The 13,606-nt window shown below is 42.4% G+C and overlaps 1 protein-coding gene across 1 annotated transcript in view; it reads left to right on the top strand.

The window, feature by feature from the left end:
• The window catches only part of LOC137368661 (thrombospondin-4-like), a 212,459-nt gene that overhangs the window by 139,494 nt on the left and 59,359 nt on the right, over positions 1–13,606 (top strand). Inside the window, exons 13-15 of the mRNA XM_068028804.1 lie at positions 5,040–5,199; positions 7,663–7,781; positions 9,980–10,032. Of these exons, the coding sequence (XP_067884905.1) occupies positions 5,040–5,199; positions 7,663–7,781; positions 9,980–10,032 (332 nt within the window). The remainder of the gene's footprint in view (positions 1–5,039; positions 5,200–7,662; positions 7,782–9,979; positions 10,033–13,606) is intronic.

Below are 13,606 nucleotides of genomic sequence, written 5' to 3'. Positions count from 1 at the left end.
TCCTCCCTTAGATAAGGAGACCAAAACTGTACACAATACCAGGGGTAAGCAATGGGGTACAGATATCTGGCACAGAGTCTGTCCCTGTTGCTCAGAAGGGAAGGGGGAAGAGGAGCAGAATATTAGTCATTGGGGACTCCATAGTTAGGGGAACAGATAGGAGGTTCTGTGGGAACGAGAGAGACTCACGGTTGGTATGTTGCCTCCCAGGTGCCAGGGTTCGTGATGTCTCGGATCGTGTTTTTGGGATCCTTAATGGGGAGGGGGAGCAGCCCCAAGTCGTGGTCCACATAGGCACCAACGACATAGGTAGGAAGAGAGATGGGGATTTAAGACAGAAATTTAGGGAGCTAGGGTGGAAGCTTAGAGCAAGAACAAACAGAATTGTTATCTCTGGGTTGTTGCCCGTGCCACGTGATAGCGAAGCGAGGAATAGGGAGAGAGAGGAGTTGAACATGTGGCTGCAGGGATGGTGCAGGAGGGAGGGATTTGGTTTCCTGGATAATTGGGGCTCTTTCTGGGGTAGGTGGGACCTCTACAAACAGGATGGTCTTCACCTGAACCAGAGGGGTACCAATATCCTGGGGGGGAGGTTTGCTAGTGCTCTTCGGGGGGGTTTAAACTAATTCAGCAGGGGAATGGGAACCCAAATTGTAGTGCCAGTGTACAGGATGTTGAGAGTAGTGAGGTCAGGGATATGGTTACAAGGAAGCAAGAGGGCACTGGCAAGCAAGAACCTGGTTTAAAATGTGTCTATTTCAACGCCAGGAGCATCCGGAATAAGGTGGGTGAGCTTGCAGCATGGGTTGGTACCTGGGATCTCGATGTAGTGGCCATTTCGGAGACATGGGTAGAGCAGGGGCAGGAATGGATGTTGCAGATTACGGGATTTAGATGTTTCAGTAAGAACAGAGAAGATGGTAAAAGAGGGGGGGGTGTGGCATTGTTAATCAAGGAGAGTATTACAGCGACAGAAAGGACGTTTGAGGACTCGTCTACTGAGGTAGTATGGGCTGAGGTTAGAAACAGGAGAGGTGAGGTTACCCTGTTGGGAGTCTTTTATAGACCTCCGAATAGTTCCAGAGATGTAGAGGAAAGGATAGCGAAGATGATTCTCGACAGGGGTGAGAGTAACAGGGTAGTTGTTATGGGGGACTTTAACTTTCCAAATATCGACTGGAAATACTATAGTTCGAGTACTTTAGATGGGTCAGTTTTTGTCCAGTGTGTGCAGGAGGGTTTTCTGACACAGTATGTAGACAGGCCAACCAGGGGCGATGCCACATTGGATTTGGTACTGGGAAATGAACCCGGCCAGGTGTTAGATTTAGATGTAGGTGAGCACTTTGGTGACAGTGATCACAATTCGGTTAGGTTTACCTTAGCGATGGGCAGGGACAGGTATATACCTCAGGGCAAGAATTATAACTGGGGGAAAGGAAATTATGATGCGATTAGGCAAGATTTAGGATGCGTAGGATGGGGAAGGAAACTGCAGGGGATGGGAACAATCGAAATGTGGAGCTTATTCAAGGAGCAGCTACTGCGTGTCCTTGATAAGTATGTACCTGTCAGGCAGGGAGGAAGTTGTCGAGCGAGGGAGCCGTGGTTTACTAAAGAAGTTGAAGCGCTTGTCAAGAGGAAGAAGAAGGCTTATGTTAGGATGAGACGTGAAGGCTCAGTTAGGGCGCTTGAGAGCTACAAGCTAGCCAGGAAGGATCTAAAGGGAGAGCTAAGAAGAGCAAGGAGAGGACACGAGAAGTCATTGGTGGATCGGATCAGGGAAAACCCTAAGGCTTTCTATAGGTATATCAGGAATAAAAGAATGACTAGAGTTAGATTAGGGCCAATCAAGGATAGTAGTGGGAAGTTGTGTGTGGAATCAGAGGAGATAGGGGAAGTGTTAAATGAATATTTTGCGTCAGTATTTACAGTAGAGAAAGAAAATGTTGTTGAGAATACTGAGATTCAGGCTACGAGGCTAGATGGGATTGAGGTTCACAAGGAGGAGGTGTTAGCAATTTTGGAAAGTGTGAAAATAGATAAGTCCCCTGGGCCAGATGGGATTTATCCTAGGATTCTCTGGGAAGCTAGGGAGGAGATTGCAGAGCCTTTGTCCTTGATCTTTATGTCGTCATTGTCGACAGGAATAGTGCCGGAAGACTGGAGGATTGCAAATGTTGTCCCCTTGTTCAAGAAGGGGAGTAGAGACAGCCCTGGTAATTATAGACCTGTGAGCCTCACTTCGGTTGTGGGTAAAATGTTGGAAAAGGTTATAAGAGACAGGATTTATAATCATCTTGAAAAGAATAAGTACATTAGAGATAGTCAGCACGGTTTTGTGATGGGTAGGTCGTGCCTCACAAACCTTATTGAGTTTTTCGAGAAGGTGACCAAACAGGTGGATGAGGGTAAAGCAGTGGATGTGGTGTATATGGATTTCAGTAAGGCGTTTGATAAGGTTCCCCACGGTAGGCTATTGCAGAAAATACGGAAGTATGGGGTTGAAGGTGATTTAGAGCTTTGGATCAGAAATTGGCTAGCTGAAAGAAGACAGAGGGTGGTGGTTGATGGCAAATGTTCATCCTGGAGTTTAGTTACTAGTGGTGTACTGCAAGGATCTGTTTTGGGGCCATTGCTGTTTGTCATTTTTATAAATGACCTGGAAGAGGGTGTAGAAGGGTGGGTTAGTAAATTTGCAGATGACACTAAGGTCGGTGGAGTTGTGGATAGTGCCGAAGGATGTTGTAGGGTACAGAGAGACATAGATAGGCTGCAGAGCTGGGCTGAGAGATGGCAAATGGAGTTTAATGCGGAAAAGTGTGAGGTGATTCACTTTGGAAGGAGTAACAGGAATGCAGAGTACTGGGCTAATGGGAAGATTCTTGTTAGTGTAGATGAGCAGAGAGATCTTGGTGTCCAGGTGCATAAATCACTGAAGGTTGCTAACCAGGTTAATAGGGCTGTCAAGAAGGCATATGGTGTGTTAGCTTTTATTAGTAGGGGGGTCGAGTTTCGGAGCCACGAGGTCATGCTGCAGCTGTACAAGACTCTGGTGAGACCGCACCTGGAGTATTGCGTGCAGTTCTGGTCACCGCATTATAGAAAGGATGTGGAAGCTATGGAAAGGGTGCAGAGGAGATTTACTAGGATGTTGCCTGGTATGGAGGGAAGGTCTTACGAGGAAAGGCTGAGGGACTTGAGGTTGTTTTCGTTGGAGAGAAGGAGGAGGAGAGGTGACTTAATAGAGACATATAAGATAATCAGAGGGTTAGATAGGGTGGATAGTGAGCGTCTTTTTCCTCGGATGGTGATGGCAAACACGAGGGGACATAGCTTCAAGTTGAGGGGTGATAGATATAGGACAGATGTGAGAGGTAGTTTCTTTACTCAGAGAGTAGTAAGGGCGTGGAATGCCCTGCCTGCAGCAGTAGTAGATTCGCCAACTTTAAGGGCATTTAAGTGGACATTGGATAGACACATGGATGAAAATGGAATAGTGTAGGTCAGATGGTTTCACAGCTCGGCGCAACATCGAGGGCCGAAGGGCCTGTACTGCGCTGTAATATTCTAATTCTAATTCTAATTCTACTCCAGGTGCAGTCTCACCAAGGCTTTATACAATTCCAGCAAAACTTCTTTACTCCTGCACTCAAATCCCGTTGCAATGAAGGCCAACATACCATTTGCCTTCCTAATTGCTTGCTACACCTGCATGCTGGCTTTTAGTGACTCATGAACAAGGACACCCAGGTCCCTTTCGACATCAACACTTCCCAACCTCTCACCACTTAAGAAATACTCTGTCTTTTGGCTTTTTTCTACCAAAGTGGATAACTTCACACTTATTCACATTATATTCCATCTGCCATGTTCTTGCCCATTCACTTAGCCTGTCCAAGTCTCCCTGAAGCCTCCTTGCATCCCCCTCACAACTTACATTCCCATCTAATTTTGTGTCATCAGCAAATTTGGAAATCTGCAAAATGCATCACATCACACTTCTCTGTATTAAATTCCATCTACCACCTGTCTGTCCATTCTGCTAGTCTATCTGTGTCCTGTTACAGTTGATTGGTATCTTCCTCCCTGTTGGCCACACTTCCAAGTTTTGTATCATGGGCAAATTTTGAAATTTTATTCTGTATTCCAATATCCAAGTCATTTATATACATCAGAAAAAATAATGGTCCTCGCACTAACCCTTGGAGCACACCACTCTCTACTATCTTTCAGTCTGAAAAAAACAACCATTTACAACTCGCTGTTTACTGTCCTTAAACCACTTTTTTTTATCCAATTGGACACTGACCCTCCTATTCCATGAGCCTCAATTTTGTAAACCAGCCTTTTGTGTGATACTTTTTCATACTCTTTCATAAAGTCCATATAGACAATATCCATTGCATTTACCTCCTCTATTATTACCCTATCCAATTTCTCTACCCTGTATTCCTAAGATATTTTATTTTTTGAAATTCATGGAGTGAGCAGAGCAAAACTTATATCCAGCCAGCTTCAAAGCAGTTATATCTTTCTCTTTTTTGCAAGCACATTGAGGGTGAAATTAGACTTTAGCAATAATATAAAACAGGTGCTAATGAATCAGCGGCCTCTCTTAAACCCCACCAGATTTTCTTTTCTTTCACCTGCAGACCAATTTCATTCCTCACCATTTTGGATTGAGTAAAATCTGTTATAATTCTGCTTAGTTTGTGAAAGTCATGGTCTTGTTGGTCCCAAAGCCCTTGTTCTCATTGCACTGTTTCTGTGTTCTCATCGTTAATAGCTTGCCTCTACTCTTTTCGCAGTTCAATAATTTCATCCAGGACGTTTTAGTTATCCAGTTGGCTGTGGATGGTTGTTTTTGCTTACATCTGTATTTACAAATATTTGAAGATTAAAAATTATCAGAAGTCTGCACAAAAGCAACCCAAGTGCAGCTGCAGGATATGAAGAAGGTTAAGAGAGGTAGGCTGTAACATTTCTGTGTCATAACATTTTGTGATTCTACAACAGGATAAACTTTCTCTTTTCAGGATAACTGTGTGCTGGTTCGTAACATCAATCAGCTGAATACTGATGAAGATAACTATGGAGATGCTTGTGACAACTGTCGACTGTCAATTAACAATGACCAAAGTGACACAGATAGTGATGGGAAAGGTGATGCCTGCGATGATGATATGGATGGAGATGGTATGTACTTATCTCAAGCATCTCTAGCACATCACAGCTGTACAACCTGTTCAAATGTTTGCCTGTTCTTCCATTCCCCTGACATTGCACCTCCTTATGTTAAACCCAATTGTTAAATTCCCTACCAAAGAAAAACTTGGTGTTCCAGGTTTCCTTGTCATAAGACCATGAAGGTCATTGTTTTTAATAGAAGTGTCAATGATTGAAAGTTCATGATAAATTAGGTCGAGGAAGTAATTTCATTCTATGTTGGGGTCACCTATTCAGAAAGGCTCCCAAAAGACAAACATTTCTTTTTTAAATAGCTCCAGGAAGATTTTAACTATCTTTGAGTCTCGGGCAGTTTGGGGTAGGGTGAGTACAAAATGCCCTTGTTAGCCCAGATTTTAGGCCCAGGGTAATTTAACTCTCAGGCCTCATCTGCATGCCACAGGTCAACCACCTGTCTGAAATGGGCAGAAAGCAACAGCTGGCTGGTGGGCAGGAGCAGATGTTTCGGGCAGCTGGAGGCTGGTAGGTAGCAGCCAAGGATAACTTGCTGGAGGGCTTTTCGAGAGGGTCTCGTGGAGAAAAGGGGGAGAAATCCATGGCAGAGGACGCTGCACTCTTACTTCTCCTAGTCCTAATAAGGAATGATTTCAACTTACCTTGGGGGGCCTCTTTATTCTCCCAACAGCTGCTGACTTACTTCAGTCTGGCAGCAAAGTCATGGCAACATCCCTGCTCAGGCCCAAGTTAAAATCCAACAAGGGTCCCATTGATGTAACAGGTCCCTGATTGTATTTTAACTTCGGGCTGTGCGGTGACGAGCAAGATTCCAAGTGGAAATAGGGATGTTAAGTATCTACTGCCCCGTTCCTGCCAGGCAGAAAGGTTAAAATTACCCCCCACATCAGTCTTCCTGCAAGGCCATTTGTGTGGAGAAGAATTTCCTTACCTTCTTCCTAAATTTGTCTTTCACTAGTTTGAACCTGTGCCCTCTTGTCTGACTCTTGCAATTCAGTTTGAAGTAATTTTCCACATTGATCTTTTCTGTACAATTGCTATTTTATAGACCTCAATAAAATCACATCTCCTTCACAAGACTGAAAAGCTCTTGGTTTTCAGTCTATCCTCATACCTCTGACATTAGGGATCAACATCAGTACTCTTCTCTGAACTGCCTCCAATGTTTGCATGCCTCTCGTGTGTCTTAAAAACTGGACACAGTATCTAAGGTGGCGGGGGGAATTAATTCGCATCGTGTCACTTCAAAGCAGCACTAGGCAGACTATGTAGATTCCCTGGGGGCAAACAGCACCGTGGGTCATGCAGGTAGTGGCTGGCGGTGATATCTGCCTCTGCGGAATCTACGTAGTCTGTGTAGTTCCTCTTTGAAGCAACACTACATGAGCAAATTTTTCCACTGTGGTCTCACCAGAGCACTCAACATGTTTGAGATCACTTCCTTTGACCTGCACTGTAGGGTTTTGGCTATATAGTTAAACATTCTATTTGTTTATTTGATTGTTGCAGTGCAGTGACTGACCATGTTGAAGATTGACTCTAATAGGACTCCTTGCTATTTATAATTTCATCATTCAATATTTCTATGGGCTTCTCAGAGTATGTGTATCGACCACTTTTCTTGCTATGTGCATTACTCTATACTTGTCCATATTAAATTGTATCTTCCATTATTGGAACAATAGAGGTTTACAGCACTGAAGGAGGCCATTTTGGTCCATTGTGTCTGAGTCAGCTCTTTGCTAGAGCAATTCAAAGCTAATCCCACTGCTCTGTGCTCTTCCCATAGCTCTGTACTTCCCACTGTTTCAAATATTTATCCAACTTTCCCCTAAAAGATGCAATGATCTCTGCACCAGCTATTCCCTAAGGCAAAGCAGGCCATTGCAAAAAGACCTTTCTGCTAAACGCTTTCCTCACACTCAGTGGCAGAAATCAAAGACTGGAATGATGTGATGAGTGGAGATCCGTCTTGGGTTGATTTAGAAATTTATGATTTAGAATTTAGGATTAAGGGAAAGTATTGAAATTTGCCAATAACATCAACTGAAGTACAGTAAATTGTGACAGTAAACTGTGAGAGACTACAGGACAATGTTACCAGGAATCGGAGGTTAAGCATGTAAATGGAATTAGAATAGGTAGATACCATAATGTGTCGCATTTCCTCTCTCAGCACTAACACAGGCATATTGTGCCAAATGACTTCTTTTAAGTGATGAAATTTCTATAATTTCACTGACTAAAAGTAACAGTAATTTAAATGAACAGTTCGTGTGATTATTCTTGTTTCTTTAACAGGCTTCTCATTGTATTTTTCATTTTCATCCAGTGCTGTCATATTCTGAAACTGAATTTATCCTGAACTAAGCTTTTGTTATCCAACCTCAACATTAATTATTTAGACATGCTTAGTTGATGTACGCTTTTTCTTATACTTTCTGCATCTTCCTGTAGGGATCAAAAATTTCTTGGACAACTGTCAAAGAGTTCCCAATAGAGACCAGAAGGACAGAGATAACGATGGTGTCGGTGATGCTTGTGATAGTTGTCCTGATGTCATCAACCCTAACCAGGTGAGAGAACAGGCTTGTCATTATCCTGTGTAAAATCTAACATTTTGTGAAATGCTGAATGTCATCTTTAAGCAGATGGTTCCCTATAGCAATATTTAGATGAAGCATTTTGTAACAGTTTCTATTTTTATTTTGCATGCTTCATTAATTGCAAGTGCTTTCTGTTGAAACAAATTATGTTCATCAAAAGTGAGGGCGGTGAGTGCAGAGGAACAGAATCCTTTCCCTTTCAGGTTCCAGGTTCAACATTAAGCACTGTCACCTTAGCTAAAGGTAAAGCAAATTCCCTCTACTCTGCCCCAACAAATGCAGCCATCACCCCTAGACTCGATATTCCAATGCTTTCCTGGCTGGCCTTCAATCCTCCACCCTTCATAAACTTCAGCTCATCCAAAACTCTGCTGCCTGTATCTTATTCTATACCAAGCTCCACTCATCCATGATCTCTGTGTCTGCTCACCTACATTGGTTTCCAGCCCACCAATGTTTCAAGTTTGAAATTCTCATCTTCATGTTCAAATTGTTTCATGGTCACATTTCTTCCTGACCCTGTAACTGTTGTGTGTTGTTGTATTTAGTAGCGTAACAGGGACATTCTGGAGAAAGCCTCAGACAGGATAAGGTCAACAAAGAACTGTTTATTATTTACATTATACTATATACACTCTCATCAAGCCTCCTAAGGTAGCATCCTTTGTGCTGCTCTCTCTTCTCTCCAGCCTAAACTCATGTAACTAAGACATCATCACTCTTACAGTGAGAGGGGTTGCTCTCACTGTCTTCAGCATTAACCCTTTACATCCTTATACTACAGTAACCTTCTCCAGCCTTACAGCCCTCAGAGAATGCTGCATTGTTCCAATCCTTTCACCCCACCATGGTGGCTGTGCCTTAGACCCTCTCATCATTGCATTGCTTAATTTACCTTGACAGTGACACCTCCGTGTGTATATGACCGAGTCACCAGTGAGTTCAGATTCCAGCTGTGTATTTGACAAAGAAGTAAAGGGGGTTGCCGGGTAGGGGCTGTTAAAATATTGCCACATTATCACATCTACCGTGCACTTCCCTATCATGCAGATGCTTCTTCCCTTTTTAGGGCAGTAGGATTCACTATTTCAGATGTTGATTCGGTGAAATATGACTAAAAAAACACTTCTAATATTAAAATAATGGCTTCCAGCAACAATAGCTGCAGTGTTGACACTGTTAATAACTACTTATTAACAAAGATAAATTCATAATATCCACTCACAATCAAATTAAGTCCCTTGGAATTCCTTTTCTGAGGAAATCTCTTTTTGAAGACACATACTGTGTTACAGCATCTAAGGACTCTAAATAACTTGTATATTAGCAGGATAATTTGCCTCTTTCATGCCAATTGGCCTCCATTGGGCCTGAATGATAGTATAAACTGTATAGGATAGTCGTTTGGTGTCTCTCTCCTAGAACACTATTTATGAAGTATGTACTGTACCTGAGGTAAGAGTGCTTGATGCTGACTAACTGGAATAGGAAGGTATAGCAAGTCATTTGCTTTGATAAGCACAGAAAAGTTACCAAGAAAAGGTCTGTAAACAATTTCTGTAAATGCAATGTTTGTACATAATGTCAATCAATGATATTGAAATGATTTCTAAGTAAGTAATGGGTATAGAATTGTGAAGCTCAAGTCACCCACTTTTAAAGATTACAACATAACGCAATAAAATGCACACAAGCCGTCTAGTTCTGTTCTCAGAAAATAGAAGTATGTTTTGACTGCTGCAGACTAATTTCCTCAGTGCAAGGGATATGCTTCAGCACCCCACAGTCTTAGATCATTATCAATGAATCTTACTTTGGTTAGTGTGTTTCCTGTTGATTTACACTAAAGGGAGAAGTAGTATTTTGATGAAAATGTGCTCACATTTATTTAAAAAATAAAGCTTTGTTTTGTTTCCAATGGCAGAGATTGAACACTCTTTCTGCTATCGTGGCAGGGTCTTGAAATTCCTTGCTCAATTCCCACAAAAAAGAAATGTATTCTATTAAGTGTGGTTTGCTCTTGTGAATAACTTTCTCAAATTGTAATGTGTATTGATTTCTAAAGAGTGCTACGTGTAATGCTGTGAAGATCGATCTTGTTTGTATGCAGAGTGTTTTGTAATCTGTTTGCTTTTCCCCTAACGCCCACTGTTTCTTTCTGTTTATAGTCAGACGTTGATAATGATCTCGTTGGAGATTCCTGTGACACAAATCAAGACAGGTACCTCGTTAATTGACATGGTCAAATATTTCTGAAATGTACTGTTTCTCTTTGGTAAGAAAAGGGAACTAATCATATCAAGATCTTCCCTGTGCTATTTAAAAGGAAGCATTTACTTATTTTAATAGCTCAGGAGCGGTTAATTATATATTATAGATAATGACTCGTTAAATGTTTGCTGCAACACTCTAACATACCTGCAAGCTACACACACACAATTTTTAAAATGCAATAAATTCTAAAAGACACTTGGCAATTAAAATGAAAAGAATGTCTATAATATTAAATTCCAAACTTCAGCAATTACATTTTAATGGTGGAATATTTAAAGAAAAAGAGGTTAGGATCAGAATCCAGGAGAGGATCGGTATGGGTAAGTTCCATGGACAATGGATATTGGAACACAGAGTAAATTTTTAACATTTACTGATAATAGCAAACTTGGAGGTGTGGCAAACAGTGAGGATATCAGCAGGAATAGACACCAACATGTTGCACCACGGACATTTGACAAAATTATTGACTCAGCCATGGACGTGGGGCAATTAATCTATATATAAAGGGTATGGCCAACCTAATGCCGGCAAAACAGTCTGATTTAAAACACATTTCTCCCTATAGATAAAGTAGCTAAGCATACAAACATCAATGGAGAGCAGCACAACTGTATTAGCTAGCAAGCAAAACAGTATGTGATTCCAATATAAATTACTTTTGCTGACAGAACAGAGCTAGCCACATCTTGTGCTAATGTAGCCAGCCAGCTAAACCATTACATGATAAAATTACCATGTGAGACATGACAAATAATTTATTGCTCGGAATATAGATGACTGGCTTGTGGAATACCCATGATTATATTTGGTAAGTTGCATTAAAATGTTGGATTCGCACTCAATTACCCTTGGAAACTAGAAAGAAATTCCAAAAGAAAAATCAAAAGCAATTGCTTTGTCTGGTTATGCTTTTCTTGAAAATCTTGCTATCTTTTATGTGTATTTAAGACCAGGACAAATTAGCAGCTGAAAGTGGCAAGAGTTGAAGAGTGAATGGCAACTTACCAAATGTGCAGGAGAGCTTGGCTGTCATTAGAGGCCTGCTACCCGACCCGCACCTGACAGGACCCGACGGCATGTGACGGGTTCGGGTCGGGTCGGGTCGTGCCCGCTTTCAGGGTGTGGTGTTCGGGCTCGGGTCAGGTCCGGCCCAGTCCAGGTCGAGTTGGATGGGGTCGGGCCAGACACACATGGTAAGTGCTCTGCTGGTAATTATTGAAATTAAAAAAACTTATCTGAGCTGGGAGTCCGGGACGAAACTGAGTCTGTGCAGTGAGCGACTGATGTCTCTATGACGTCATCGCACATGCGCTGCGGCTTTGTGGAGTTTCCCAGTTGGAAGGCAAGTAAAGGGATGGTCGGGTCGGGCTCGGGTCGGGTCGAGTGGGGTTGGGGTCGGGTCAGGCTCGGGACAAAATCAGAGGGACTCGGGCCGGGTCGGGCTCGAGTCTGCAGTGGTTCGGTCAGGTTTGGGTCGGGTTCTTTTTTCCAGACCTGAGCAGGCCTCTAGTTGTCATAGCAACCTTAACATTCAGCACAATCACCAGAACAGAAAGCACTGAAACTACACAGTCAGGTCCATCAACATCTGCAAAGAGAACTACCAGAATTTATGTTCCAGGTACAATACCCACCCTCACAAACAAAAGCATTAATGTTGAGTGCCCAAAATACAAATACCAATTGTCAAGGTACCAGCTCCAGCCCAGAAATAGCCCAGATAATGAGAAATGCCTGGAGCTGTTTGAGCCTCCCCAGACCAGCTGCCTCTTTAATGCTAATTGAAGTTGGTTTCCTGCCGGCAGCCTCTTTAGTGGACCCGGACCCACTTCCATTAATCAGCGGCCCCTTTATGGGCACCAGACCAGGACCCCCTTCCATTAACCGGCGATTCTGCAATTTTCTCCGTTTCTCACCTCCTTCAAAACGATATCCTGCAAACTCATCCGGGCACTGTCACTGCAGAAAGGTGAAAGGTCGGCCAAGAATCCCAGCCCATCTGCGCAAGTGCAGCATCTGGAATTCACAGCAGCCAGCAGTGGCATGTATGCACATGCTCTTTCACCAGTGCTCTGACCGATCCTTTCTAATTACTTTCGTTGCTAGTAATTTTAAATGCCGCTAGGTTATTTTAAAACACAAGTTTAGAGACTTAGAGCAAGATATTTAAAATTACCGCGGACCTCAAAATTTTAGCACGGACATGTTGCCGACCCCTGGATACCAGTCAACTGCAAGAGGACATTGATAGGTTTACAGAATAGGCAGACAAGTAGCAGATAGAATTTGATACAGAAATGTGTGAGATGATGCATTTTGGCAGGAGGGATAAGGAGTGGTAATATAGACTTAATGGCACAGTTCTGAAGAGTCTGTGGAGACAGAGGGACCTGGATGTTCATGTGCATAGATCTTTAAAGGCAGCAAGACACGGTGAGAGAGTAACTAACAAAGCAAATGGGATTTTGGACTTCATAAATAAAGAAGCTGGAGTTGTTCTCCTTGGAGCAAAGGAGATTAAAGGGAGATTTGATCGAGGTGCACAAGATTATGACAGGTTTTGATAAGGTAGACAAAGAAAATCAGTTTCCATTAGCTGATCATACAAGGACTCAGGGACAAATGTTATGGTTTTGGGCAAGAGATGCAAGGAGGAATGTGAGGAAGAACTTTTTTACACAGAGAGTAATAATGACCTGGAACTCGCTGCCTACAAGGGTGGTGGAAGCAGAGGCAATCAATGATTTCAAAAGGAAATTGGATAGGCATTTGAGGGAAATAGATTTGCAGGGCTATGGGGATACAGCAGAGGAATGGGACTGATTGGATTGCTCTACAGAGAGTCAGCATGGACTCGATGAGTCAAATGACTCATGAACAAGGACACCAAGGTCTCTTTGCACATCAACACTTCCCAACTTCTCACCATTTAAGAAATATGCTGCCTTTTCTTTTTTTCTACCAAAGTGGATCACTTTACACTTATCCACATTATATTCCATCTGCCATGTTCTTGCCCATTAGCCTGTCCAAATCCCCTTGAAGCCTTCTTGAATCCTCCTCACAACACACATTCCCTCCTAGTTTTATGTCACCTGCAAATTTGGAAATATTACAATTGGTCCCCACATCTAAATCATTTATATAGATTGTAAACAGTTGTGGCCAAAGCACTGATCTTGCGGTACCCCACTAGTAACAGCCTGTCATCTTGAGAATGACCCATTTATTCCTACTCTCTGCTTTCTGTCTGTTAACTAATTCTCAATTCATTACAGTAATATTACCCCCAATCCCATGTGCTCTAATTTTGTTCACTAACCTCCTGTGTGGGACCTTATCAAAAACCTTCTGAAAATCCAAATACACCACATCCACTGGTTCTCCTTTATCTATGCCACAAGTAACATCCTTAAAAAACTCCAACAGGTTTGTCAAACATGATTTCCCTTTCACAAATCCATGTTGACTCTGCCCAATCATATCATTATTTTCCAAGTGTCCAGTTATCTCATCCT

The sequence above is a fragment of the Heterodontus francisci genome, chromosome 4 (genome assembly GCF_036365525.1).
Source record: "Heterodontus francisci isolate sHetFra1 chromosome 4, sHetFra1.hap1, whole genome shotgun sequence".
NCBI lineage: Eukaryota > Metazoa > Chordata > Chondrichthyes > Heterodontiformes > Heterodontidae > Heterodontus > Heterodontus francisci.
The sequence above is the reverse complement of the archived record's forward strand: the minus strand, read 5'-3'. Positions and strand labels throughout refer to the sequence as shown.